This window comes from Heloderma suspectum, chromosome 5 (assembly GCF_057233095.1).
Source record: "Heloderma suspectum isolate Gila_16-S chromosome 5, 16-S_ref, whole genome shotgun sequence".
NCBI lineage: Eukaryota > Metazoa > Chordata > Lepidosauria > Squamata > Helodermatidae > Heloderma > Heloderma suspectum.
Genome location: NC_139462.1, coordinates 219,834,056 through 219,846,811, shown reverse-complemented (window position 1 = coordinate 219,846,811; position 12,756 = coordinate 219,834,056). Strand labels below are relative to the sequence as shown.

The following is a 12,756-nucleotide window of genomic DNA, read 5'->3' as shown; positions in this document are numbered from 1 at the left end:
AACTGCTAGGTTGGCAGAAGCTGGGACTGAAGATGGGAGCTCACTCGGTCACGCAGCACTCGGGTCTCGAACTGCTGTCCTGCTGATCTTCCGGTCTGCAATTCAGCGTCTTAACCACTAAGCCACTGTGGCCCCTGGGGGAGATAATAGTGGAAAGCAATTTTTCATGCAGCTTGTCCACCATTACTGATAAACTTACTGAGGAACGTCTGATAAGTTTCTAATGAAATCCCTGGTTTCTCTGGAACACAATGTAAATTATACAGAACATTACTTTGGACTGTTTTTCTGATATCATGGAATGGTTGTTTCATCTGGCAGAGCTAAATCACACTGCTTCAATTAGCATCATGTTCTATAGAAAAATAACAGCAGACTGTGTTGCAACAGTTTTCTCCTTTGTTGCAGTGTGGTTACATTTAAATTTATACTTCTAAAACAGTGTTGCCAAAACAATCAACCTTGCATGTTTGGATAAGGTGTGTGCATTCATAAACTTGGAATGAACAAGAGCCCTGCTGTCCTTGTATCTCTTCCCAGCATCTTATTCTATGATTTTAAAATAAATTTCCTTTCCCCATATCTGCATGATGTCATCATACCAATCTTCATTATGGCACTTGAAACCTTGTTTTAACATGCTTTGAAATAACATACTTTTAATATAGGGAAGTCAATGCTGGCAGAACTAGATCCTATAATGCTATTCTGCTAGTCATCTGATAACTGCCACTGTGTTTTGTGTATGTGTGCATGGACACTGGCTTTCTCTTCTCTGTCTGGTCATTACACCTGTCCCATGGGAACTCTAATACTTTCAGTCCCCCTCTTACATTTGCAGGGGGATGAAGGGTGTGGGAACCTCTCACTATGGTCTCTAACCTGCCTGGCCTACTCTGTATACCTTTTGGATTGTTATACCTTGTGCTGCCTCAAAAAACCCTGAGTAGAAGCATCTAGTTTAAGACTGTATGCCTCCCTTTTACATACATTCAACAGAATGTTGGAATTATTTCCTGAAAGATACAAACATTTATCTTTTTTTAAAAGCTATTATCTTGCTTCTGTGCTCCATCTTTCACAGACTGTGAGATAGATACCTATCCCCATCAAATTTGGCTACTTTTTCTTTCTGACTTATTTCTAAAACCTTTAGCCCACTCCCAGTCTATAAAGTTTTCTTGAAGTGGCTCACAATTCATTAAAAAGACAAACCAAGGCAATACAATCCATTATAAAACAAACTTACAAATTTGTCATAACCATAAATTAATAATTTTCATAAAAACCACAATAAAAAATATCAGCACCCTCCCATTGGTATAAATCCCTAAATGGTATTTAACCATATCCAAAACATTAGGAGCTAGCTGGATAAGCTTCTCTAGCTTGGTAAACCTATGGGGGAGGAAGACATGATTCATGTCCCTACATCTAGTAGGGCCACCTGAAGCAAGGACTCACCTGACTATTTTAAAGCATGAAGAGTGATATACAGGAGAAGTTAAATGGAATTCAATATAGTGGTATATCTGGCATCCAGAGTATGATGTATTGATCAGTGTTGGACAGCCATCTGTCAGGGATGCTTTAAACTAGATTCCTGTTGGACTCGATGGGCTAAGGGCGCAATCCTATGGGGATAGGCAGCCGCTTCCAAACTTGGAGGTGACCAACTATCCAAAGCAGGGCAGGAGAAGCACAGAGAGGATTGTTCCTCCGATTTCAGATGTCTAGCCCCGGGAAGGTGGAGCAGGGGAGGAGGCTGCTGGACGACACGTAGGATGTGTCGTTCTGGCATTTCCACCCCCTCTGCCCCAGAATGCCCCATTTTGGCCACTCCGTGCTCCTCTTCAGAGCACGGGACTGTTTGTTCCATGCTGCTTGCGAGGAAAGATGGAAGGGGAGAAGGTTGGTTCTCTGGGAACTTGGAGCGCGGGCTCCAATGTCAGTTCCCAGAAAACTAGATATCCAATGGCAGTCTAGCTGCTGACTAGTGGCCATAAGATTACTCCCCCAATGGCTTTTTCCTTTTTCCAACTCTATGATGATTCTATGGATTCTATGAGAGCCAGTGTGGTGTAGTGGTTGGAGTGTGGACTTGGACTTGGGAGATCTGGGTTCTAGTCCCCACTCAGCTATGAAGCTCACTGGGTGACTCTGGCCAGTTGCTGACTCTCAGCTTAACCTGCCTCATGTGGTTCTTGTGAGGATAAAATGGAGAGGAGGACAATGTAAGCTGCTTTTCACTCCTTGGAAGAAGAAAAAAGGTGAGATATAAATGCAATAATAAAAATACATAAATCTATGATTCAATGTAGACTAGAGAGAGCTGGCTTCAAATCCCTGCTCAGCCAAAAAACATTCTGCATTACTGTGTACCAGTTACCACAGTCTCCTAACTTAACCTACCTCATGGGGTGGTCTGTAAAGATAAAAGGTAGAGAGAAGAGACCATATATGCCATGCCACCATGAGCTCTTTGGAGAAAACATGGCATAAACAGTAATAAATGATGGTTTTGGTGTTCTTAAATATTTTACCTTTCAAGGATATTACACAATGTCCTTTGTATACTTAAAGGTAACACTGTGGTTAGCTATCTCTCATTTATCTATCCTCTTCTTAAATTCACTAAGTAGCATTCTGGCTATACAGGAAGGCACAGAGGCCAATAAAATGTGATTGCTGAGGCAGTTCTGCAGAAGATTTGGGCAATGTTTTTGAAAATTTTGGATCTTAAGCAAAAATTGATGAGGTGTTGACTCATTTCTGGTATGTTCCAAGTTTTTTTTTTCTTCTCCCCCAACTTTCTAAAGTTCTTTTTTTAGAAAAACAGCAAATGAAATATGCGTGAGGGGAAGTCACAAAGCAGAATAAGGCAGGAGAGTAAGTTTGGATATTATATCAATTATGCCCATTTCAGTTATGCCCTTAAGAACTTATGAGAGACATAATGTGGTGGTGGTGGTGTAAGGATTATGCTCACTACCTCTCTCCTATCCTATGTGGTTTGTACATAGCTTTGTATACATGGGAAGGAAGGCTGCTGATTGAAATCCCATGTATTCATATAACCCTGGATACGTCACAGGAGCAGGTTTTTAGTCCCTATGCTAGCCCAGCTGTTGAAATTGTGAAAGAAGGCCCAGTTCACTGAAGCCTACCACAGCCATGGTAGGTTGCGGTACATGCTGGTGGCCATTTTGAATATTCAGCCCATGGTGGGTGGGCTTCATGGCTTATTGTGATGCCTGAACCCAGTGAGGGTGGGTTGTTGGCGTGGTTAACAAACCACTCAGAACCCATGGGTTTTTCTAGGGTTGTGGATGGTTTCTTAGGGTGCAATCCTATGCATGTTTAGACAGAAAGAAGTCCTACAGCTCCCGTCATGCTCCAGCCATCATGGCTGGCTGGAGAATGCTGGGAATTGTAGGACTTTTTTCTGTCTAAACATGCATAGGATTGTGCCCTCAGGGAGCAATCCTACCGGGATAGGCGGCCACCTCCGACCTCGGAGGCGACTGCAGGGCAGGGGAAGCGTGGAGGGGATCGACCCCTCCATGCGTCAGCTGGCCTGCATTTCTGGCTAGATGGCCGATTTCAGTTTTCTAGCCATGGGAAGTCAGAGCATAGTAAGTGGCGGCCGGATGACACTTTGGATGTGTTGTACTGGATTTCTGACTTCCCCACCCTGGCATGCCCCCAGGAATGCCCCGTTTTCGCCACTCTGCTCTCCTCTTCCGAGCGCAGAGCATGGGGCCATTCCATCTGCCTACAAGGCAGCATGGGAGGGGGTGATGGTTGGTTCTCAGGGACCTGACCTTGGAGCATGGGCTCTGCGGTCGGTTCCCGGGAACCGACCTATCCTATGGCCATCTAGCCGCTGACTAGCGGCCATAGGATTGCACCCTTAATCGCTCTAGCAGTCCACCCTCACCAAGTTCAGATATCATAAGAAGTCATGGCGACCATCCACTGCAGCTTTAATATTCAAACTGTCTACCAGCACAGGACTCAGCCCACCGTGGCTCAGATAAGCCATGTTGGGCTGTAGTGATTGTGCAAACTTGTCCAATGTAAAACCCCAAACCTGTTTTCCTGCCTTGCTCTGCCTTGACTTGCTCTCATACCATCTTTCTGCCCCCCACCCACAGTATCCTGCTTAAGAGTAACCTGCAAAGCTCCTGCTTCAAATCTTACCTTAACAATGGATGCACGAGGAGACCTTAGCAAGCCACTGTTTCAAGTTTAGACTCTTCCCCCTCTGGCCTACCTGTAGCCATGTAAATGCTAAATAAAAGCAAAAGTTATGTTGACTTATTGGTGACTGAAAGTTATCCCAAGCTCAATTGCAAACACTGGATACTGTGTTATGGAATGCATTGGGTGGAAGATCCACTTGTGAGAAGTGGAGAATCATCTGCAGAGAAGAGTGCATTTGTCCAAATGGAAAAGAGAATCTTAGTACAATAACAAATCGAGGTATGGATGGTATTGGCAGGGATAGTAAGGACTTGCCAAGCAGTCTGAAGATTAGAACAAAATCCTTTTTAATCATAGCAATTGTTACAGCAGTGCCAAAACCCCACAAATTAAGTGGAATAACAGGAAGAAACCAACAACTGCATTAGGGGGGGAAACTGTTGGGAGAGGAGGTAGAAATACAGCAACTAGTATATAAAAGCATTTGGAAGCAAATAATAATTTGCTACATGTTAAAAGATTTGATGTACTGTGGTCAACACAAATCCCCCCTGCCGTGAAATTGACTTCATTGGAGCGTTTTGAAAGACAAGACATAGTTGCATTTGCTTTTATGGTTAAGGCATGTTTAAAAATTAGGCACTTCCTTTTAAAAAGATTTAAGACATTCAAAAGATTTCAGCATCAATCATTGGATTGGCATCAGTGGAAGGGTTTTTTTTCTAAGCTTAATTGCCATGCAGAGCAGGATTGGGGGGCACAGAAAGGGGGGGTTTAAACCTTCCCTCTCCAATTGTGATCCCCCTGGAAATCTACCCACTCTTCATGGCAGCTAACCTTAGGGGAAAACTCCCATTGACACCAATGGAAATATATTTTCCCCTAAGTGTGATTCCCATGTGGGTGTGTTGGTGTTGGGGGGCATTGCAGCATGTGGGGAGGGGGTTAACCCTTCCCTCCTCATCTGCAATCTCCCTTGAAAATTGCCCCTATATGACAATCAAGGTGAGGAAAAAAAAAAACCTTCCATTGGAACTAATGGATACCTAGGGCTCTGGGAAATAGATCCAGGGCCATGGGGAATATATTGCCCATGCATGTATTCCTTGTTCGTTTGGTTTTGATTACATTTGTATCCCATCTTTCCTCTAAGGAGCTCTGGGTGGCCTATAGGGTTCCTCCTCCTTTTATCCACGTAACAATCCAATGATGTAGGTTAGGCTGAGAGTGCATGGCTGGCTCAAAATCACGCAGTAAACTTTGTAGCTGAGTGGGGATTTGAACTTGGGACTGCCAGGTTCTCTGTTACACCACAACTGAGTAATGGTGGCTTCATGTCAGTTAACAAAGCAAGGAAACACAAGAGTGAAAGAGAGAACATTGGTTTTTCAAATGACTCAGTTGGTAGCCTATTTTTTTATCATATTGGAAAGGCAAGGTCAACTATTGCCTAAAGGAAGGGGCTTATTCTTATCAAACCTGGCCTGAAGCCCCACCTCTGTCACTCTCATGGTTTAAAAATAAAGAATCTAGTGGCACCTAAAAGACTAACAAATTTATTCCCTGGTATAGCCCACTTCATCAGATGCATGGAGTAATATGGAGAATGTTGCACTCCATTTGGTTAAATCTGGTACCTTCCAGGAATAGTGCCCCACCCTACAGACTTGTTGTAAGGACAGGACAAAAATAAAGGTGGTCACAAAGAATTTTGTACAGCAAAATGCTTATACATTGAATCTCCTTGTTTACAGCCTAGATTTTGCAGAAATTCTTACACAGTTAATCTCACTTATTTTAGAAGGACCACCTCAAGTCTCAGAGTTAATGCCCTACTAGAGTCCATGACTATGCCCTCAAGTCTTTTTTTAAGGTTGAAACATGGTTTTCATTCTAAATTATCAGGGGTGGTTCTCATTCAGAAGGCTGACAGCAAATTAAGCTCTAGGTGAAAAGCTAGCAAGTTGGGCATCATCATCACCATGGAAAAAGGTTAGCATCATAAACCCTCCCCAGTGGGCTATGATTTGGGTATGTGATGATCCACTCAGGCAATTTATTCTATGGCTTTCTCTTCCAAACTTTAGCAGAGACTTCCACCATTTTTTAAAAAGTGAAAACATCTTCCCTTCTTCTCAGTGAGGCTGTGATCCATGTTGTCCCACAAGTATCTCCTGCAAATCAAGTCCTTGCTGTCTTCCTACCGGCTTAACTCACTTCCATTTCTGTCGTACTCTTAATAGCAAAATACCCAAATGCTCTTTCAAGTGTGCGTGTGTACACACTGCACACGCGTGTGCGTGTACACACTGGTGCACAGGGGAGCTCTAAGTCGCGTGTCCTTCCACTTGCCTGCGGCACCTGTAGGAGAAAAGCAAACGGCAGTGGAAAGATCTTCTCCTAGTTACAGCATTTTCTAGCTTTTGGCGTGACTTGACTGCAAAATGAACCCTGCTTTGTTTTTGAGAAGAACAGAGCGGGCTTTTGAATGGCTGAAAGCTCCGAGTGTGGGCAGTAGAAAAAGGACAGGAGGGAACAGCGATGGGCGCTCCAAATCTAGAAGCCGCTTCTGCAGCGTTGTAGCCGGGGGAAAGTGGAGGAGCACAAAAAGCAAGAGCCCCGGGGTGTGTGGGTGGATGAATGAATGGAGGGTTGGGGAAGCAGCGGGCCGTCCTGGGAAGACGGGGCGGGGAGACTGAACCGTCAATGCGAGAAGCCCGGTTTTGCTTGTGCGTGTACATGGAATGGGACTCGCGACGGGGCTCTGGGTGCGTCTCCGGGCCGCCCGACGGGCAAACGGCGGGCAGCGCCGCCGTCTCTCGCTCTGTGCGTGCGCGTCTGTCCCGGAAATGCAACAACAAAGAGGCATCCTGGTAGTGGGCGTGGCGAGCAGCTGCAAAGGGCTTCGTGCAGAACGGAGAGCGCAGACGGGGATGCGGGGGGGGGGGCGCGGGCGCGCGCGCGCAAGAGACGTGATTCAGGAAGAGGTTGAAGGAGGGAAGGTACCGCTTGCGAAGGGAGTTTCTGTGCAGGCGCGCCCAGGCGCCCGGGAAGGGTGTTGCGGGAAAACCTCCACGCCTCCTTCATGCAGGGAGAGGGGAAAGCAGCAGCAGCAGCAGCGGCTGATTCAGATGCAAACCCGAACGAGTGAAACCATGGAAACGTGACGGGTGTCCCTTAGTAACCTGTAACAACAACGTTATTGATATCCGTCCTTCCCTCCCCTCTTCTTGTTTGCAGCAGACGTGGTCCTCTCTGCGCCCGGCTATTCGCTGATCGGGGGGGACGGAGGAGGCGGCGGCGGCGGTGGAAGGAGATGGTTGTTCCTCCCCCCTTCCCCCCGGCCCTGGTTTTGTGAGCTCCACGTAAAGAAGAGGACTTTGGTTCCTTCTCCGATATAACGCTCCGAACACTTTGTGCCCACATACATAAATACACTTATGCGAACGGCGCTTGAACAAGCGCCGACTCGCCCCCGTGCCCGCCTCAGTCGTTTGCACCCTTTCGTTTCTCCACCCGAAAATTTGCTTAACCTTGACCAAAAAAAGCACCAGCAAGCTTTCTCTGTTCTTCCTGCCGGTGCCTGTAGGTAGCATGAAAGGAGAAAACCTTTAGCTGTACGCGGTGGCAAGTCTCACATATTCTCACGACAGCGGTCCTTTTCACCCTCTCACGAGGGGAGTGTGTGTTGTGATGTGGCTGTGACCTGCGTGAGCGGTGGGGGAGCTGCTTTTCTCCCTCTGTTTACCCTGGGAGTTCTAGCAGGGCATGATTTAAAACCGGGCAGGCGCTTTCCTCCCCTTAAATATTTTTTTCAAGTCGTGGTTCCAAGGAATAGGGAAAGCTGGAGAAGAGCGGCCCCCCGCCCCAAAATCGCATACGTTTTTTTTTTTTTTTTTTAAAGGGCGTTGAGCTTAACAAATAAAAAAGAAAAGGGGAAAAACCCATCAGAACTCCCCCTCCCCCTCCCGTCTCCTTCCCCCCCTCCCCCTCCCCACGAATAAACATCTCCTCGCAAGTGTAAAAAGCCCAGCTTCCTGACTAAAGTGACCGAGCCTATGGATTATTAAGTAGTAAGCCTGTGTTGTAAGGAGACCGGCAGGCACTCGCGGTCCTTTCCAGCCCATCATCACCATCTCCCAAGCAAAGCCAAAATGAAGGAAAAGGCAATGATTAAAACCGCTAAAATGCAAGGCAACATGATGGTAAGTGTCTGCCGCCGCCTGAGTAACTCCGGGGCGTCTTTTTCTCGGCGTTTGTTTGATACTGTGCGTACCTGTTCTTGGGGGGAAGCGTGATCTGGGCAGTCCACAAGATTATCCCCCCCCCCACGCCTTTGCTTTGCCTTTGGAGTTCACCCCTTTAAATCCTAGATGGGTCTGCCTAGGGTGGACCCGACCCCTCCGCTCAACCAGGTGACGGCGATGGGTCTTTTGCCCATGTAGATGCTTTGGTGATGGCTTTGGTACCTTTTTGTCGTTGTTGTTAACTGAGGATGCGGGAGAGACAAGAGGGTGTGGAGGGAGATGTAGGGCTGAACTTGAACCTGCGGATTTGGAGGGTCCCTCTTGCCTCCGCCTTCCCTTCCTCCATGGTCGGCAATTTGGTCAGCGCGCTGGCTGTTGCTGTTTTTGCTCGGACGAGGTGGAAGGTGGAAAGTGAAGGTTTCTTTCCGGGACTGGTTTCGGGTGACAGCGCTGAAGTCTTCCTTGAGGATTGCAAGATATCTGGAGAAGGTGTTGAATTTGGGGAGCCGAGGAAGCGGATCAGCAGCGCCGCGCAGCCAACTTTGACAACTTGAACACCGGAGTGGTTGTGCGGGGGTCCCCCCCCCCCGCCTTCTGCCCTTCTTCTAGGCAACAATTACCCCTCTCATCTATCCTTGGTCGGACACTTTCTTAGTAATAAAAACTGCCGATCTCTCTGAGGAAACGCTGGATGCCATCTTGTGCTGATGGAAACACGTTTGTTTTGTCTTCCCGCTGCGATTTGCGGGTGGGGTGGGGGGTCTGTGTGGACGCGTACTCAAGGGGCTTGTTTGGGCATTATTTACTTCTGGCCTTGCTTATTATGAGATGCTGTGGGAATTTTTGCCCTTGAGGCTGTCTGGCGTGCTTGAACCGAATGGGCTAGGAATGGGGTGGCACCGATGTCTTCATAGGTGATTTTGATTCTGTATTTTTTAAAAACGCAATATAAAATAACTGCGTGAATCCTTTTAAAAAGAAACTGCTCCTCACCTTTTGGTAGGTGTTGCTTTTACATGCTCGTTGTAAAACTATGTAGCATGGCCATTACTTAGTGGGAAGTGTTCATGTTTAACTGAATGACTGGGGAGAGTGTGAGTGTTTGGGAAGCCTGCTGTCTCTCTCTGGCTGTGTTTCCACCAGCGATTTACTCCAACCTGGCTGCGCGGTGAAGTCTCTGTATCTCCGTGTCTCTCTCTCTCCGCCCCCCCCCCCAAATTTAAAAACAGCAATTCAAGTATCCTGCTCCTTTCACCAAAGCCCAGTGTTGGTGACTCACGATTGTCTTTTTGTTGTTGTTGAAAGGGATTGCTGGCTCTAGCACAATGGTGTTCCTTGCCCACCCACCCAAGGTAGATCTTTCAGCAGGAAGGTGCAATCTCTGTGACCTGCGAATTCAACTAGGGAACTAAACAGGAACTTGTGCAAACCGTTTAAAAATGGAACATTGCATTCAGTGTGACTGTTATGGATCCTTCAGATGCATGTACAATACTTGAAGCAGAGTTGCTCTCAAGGCTGGACTTTTCCCCTCCCATGCTCTGCTAGCTGCTGTTCCAAAGGTCACTGTAGCTCTTTTGCTTGGCTGTGGCTAAAAGAACAGTTAACCACCTGAGATGATTGCTGCCTGATTATGCTACAGCATTAGCCTAATTCACACACACTATTTCACAGTATTAATACCGAGAAACTTATAGCCTATTATCTTTTAATGATCTTTGCAGTTAGAGGGAATGGGAAGGAAAGGAATACATTACCCCTGCTTAAAAGAATGTTGCCTATCCTTTCTGGCAGGATTTGTTGTTGTTTTTAGTAGTTGCTGTAAATTTTGGTAGGGTGGAACAGATGCACACACTTAATTCTAGGTCACATAGTGAATGAACTTAGAACATGGCTGTATAGCAAGAGGTAAACACAACCAGATCGATTTTCCATTGAAATCCCTGCTAAAACTGGCTGTGATCCACAGGCTTCATTAATTCCACAGTTGTCTGGTTGTAAGTCTTGTGGGGCTGTTCTGAGTGCACGGAGACTGCCTCAACTTTGATGGGGATCTGATGAGCTAGTGCTGTTGAGTCTCCGGTCCAAGAATTACCCCTCAACTTTAAAGATGTGTCTAGGTAGATTTGTCTATTTTTGTTTTGAAACTGCATTTTGGCATGTACAGAGAAACAAAATTGTAAGCTAGCAAAACGTATTTAATTAAGAGCAGTGATTTAGAGGCTTCTACATAACTTCCTAGTATGTAATAAGGCTTGACTTGGTTACAAGAGGACCTAGGCCATCTCTATACCACCCTAAAATCCTTCATTTAATACAAGGCTTCTGCTTCCATTTTAAATGCAGGATCACAATGACTCCCTTTTTCATCCGCTCCTCTTCTCCCCTCCCCTTTCCCCCTCCTTCTCCCCATATCTGAGTCTTCCATTCTCTTTCATTGATCTCACTCCTCTTCTTGCCAAGTTTCCTCTTTTCATGGAGGGAACTCATGTGGAACACAAGGGGGCGTGTCATTTGATAGCTCCTTATCTGTGACCTATTTAAAAATGGAACAAAGGGCATTTAGCGCAGGACGGTCATGGCAGGGTCATGGCGTCATGTAAAGAGCCCGCAAACTTCCGTGAAGGAGCAATCTCAATCACAGGATAAAAGCTCCGTGTGAAGAAAGACTTAGTGTTTGGCCATTGCAACCTGTAATCTGATTTGTAGCAACATGTGTCTTCTGTCTAAAGCAGCTTCCATTTTGTTAAAAAGCAAAACTAATTGACAATTAGAAAACTATACTACCTGCTTCTAGAGATATTTCCAAGGTACCAATTTCCAGCCCAAATTGTTCTGCTGGTTTAATTTAGAAAGGGTATTTTGTCATAGAATTCACTCTATTAACATTTTCAAAGTCTCCAGATGAGGTGTTGGCAGCCTGGTGCCCTCTGGATGTTTTGTACTACAGTTCCCATAATTCTTGACCAGTGGCCATGTTGGCTGGGGCTTATGGGAACCATTCCATTTTGGTCTTTCCACATTCCTGTTGCTTGTTTACAGAATGGTTTTTTAAAGTCCAGTTATTGTGCTAAAAGCTAGTGCCCTTTCAGGATTATACCTGTTTTAAAATATATGAAATAGTTTTCTTATATGTAGTAGCATATTTATCTTGAAGACAGTTGTTCGTCTGAATATCTGTAGTAATTTCTCTGTCAGCAATGTTTCAATTGCTAGGGGCCTATAACCCATTATGTACTGTTGGGGAGTAAGTGATGGGTTAATTTTCCTTCCAAAAGTCTTAAGTGTCTTTTTGTCTTTCACTCATAAACACACACTTAACCGCAAGCTGCAGAAGGTCCCAGTCATTCAAACATCTAATCTGTAGTATTCCATTCAAGCTTTCAAGCTAGGTTAACATTCTGTCAACTACCTAAGTATATATTGATCTTCTTGCTCTCCTTGAAAAATTCTTGTTAAATTGAACTGTTTCATTCTTACAGTGTGTGAGACAACCTGTGAAAATTATGTAATACTGGTTTTGTTATGAATACTCTGTAACTGTATTTCAAATATACTTTTTGATGTCTTTAGTCCTTAAACTCGTGTTTGAGGGAAAATAGTCTTGTGCCACACAGATAAAATATTGCATCCATTGTTGGCTCAACTTTCCGCCTCCTCCCCCTCACACTGCTTAACCTGGAAAAGCATCTATTTTTATTCTATTGCATTCTCCCCCATTCATCAAAGTAGCAGAGGGAATATTGTGACGCTCCCAGTTGCTCAGTTCATTCTTTTAGCTGAATGCTTTGGTAAGTGACCAAAGGTTTGCTTTCATATTAAAACAAAACCCACATATACCTCTAATGGAGAACATAAATAGCTCCTTAATTTCCATGCTATGATACAGACTATTCTACTATATAGCTCAGTGGTGCAGCTTTGGACTAAATGTTGGAAGAAGGAACTCTGTCCATATATATAAAAAACCTACCCCAAAAGGAAAATGCACCCTTGAGTAAATGTTAAAGCTCCAACAGGAGATCACATAACTGCTGAAGTTATTTCAATAGTTAAATTTAAAAACCAATAGATTGGGACTCTCTCAAGGGTATATGTGTTGATTTTAATCAATGGTATTAGGCATGGGTGGCCACCATCATGGTACCTGTCCTTGCTTTTTGTGAGTTTGTGGCAACTATGGACTTACAGAAATGGGAGGAGAGGAAAATGAAGCTGTTTATATCCTCTCCTTTCCAAGATTAGGGGATGCTTCATTCCTTGTCCCTCTAATTATGCCCATAGTTCACTCATGAGTTATTGC

General features: G+C 45.1%; 1 protein-coding gene across 2 annotated transcripts in view; it reads left to right on the top strand.

The window, feature by feature from the left end:
* Window positions 1–12,756, top strand: part of DPP6 (dipeptidyl peptidase like 6) — a 783,164-nt gene that overhangs the window by 89,996 nt on the left and 680,412 nt on the right. The window contains exon 1 of one of the 2 annotated variants that reach the window (XM_084855093.1): window positions 7,899–8,411. The exons of the other annotated variant lie outside the window; for it this stretch is intronic. Within the exon in view, the coding sequence (XP_084711219.1) occupies window positions 8,361–8,411 (51 nt within the window). The 5' untranslated portion in view covers window positions 7,899–8,360. Of the gene's footprint in view, window positions 1–7,898; window positions 8,412–12,756 lie in introns of those variants that run through there. 2 annotated transcript variants of the gene reach the window in all.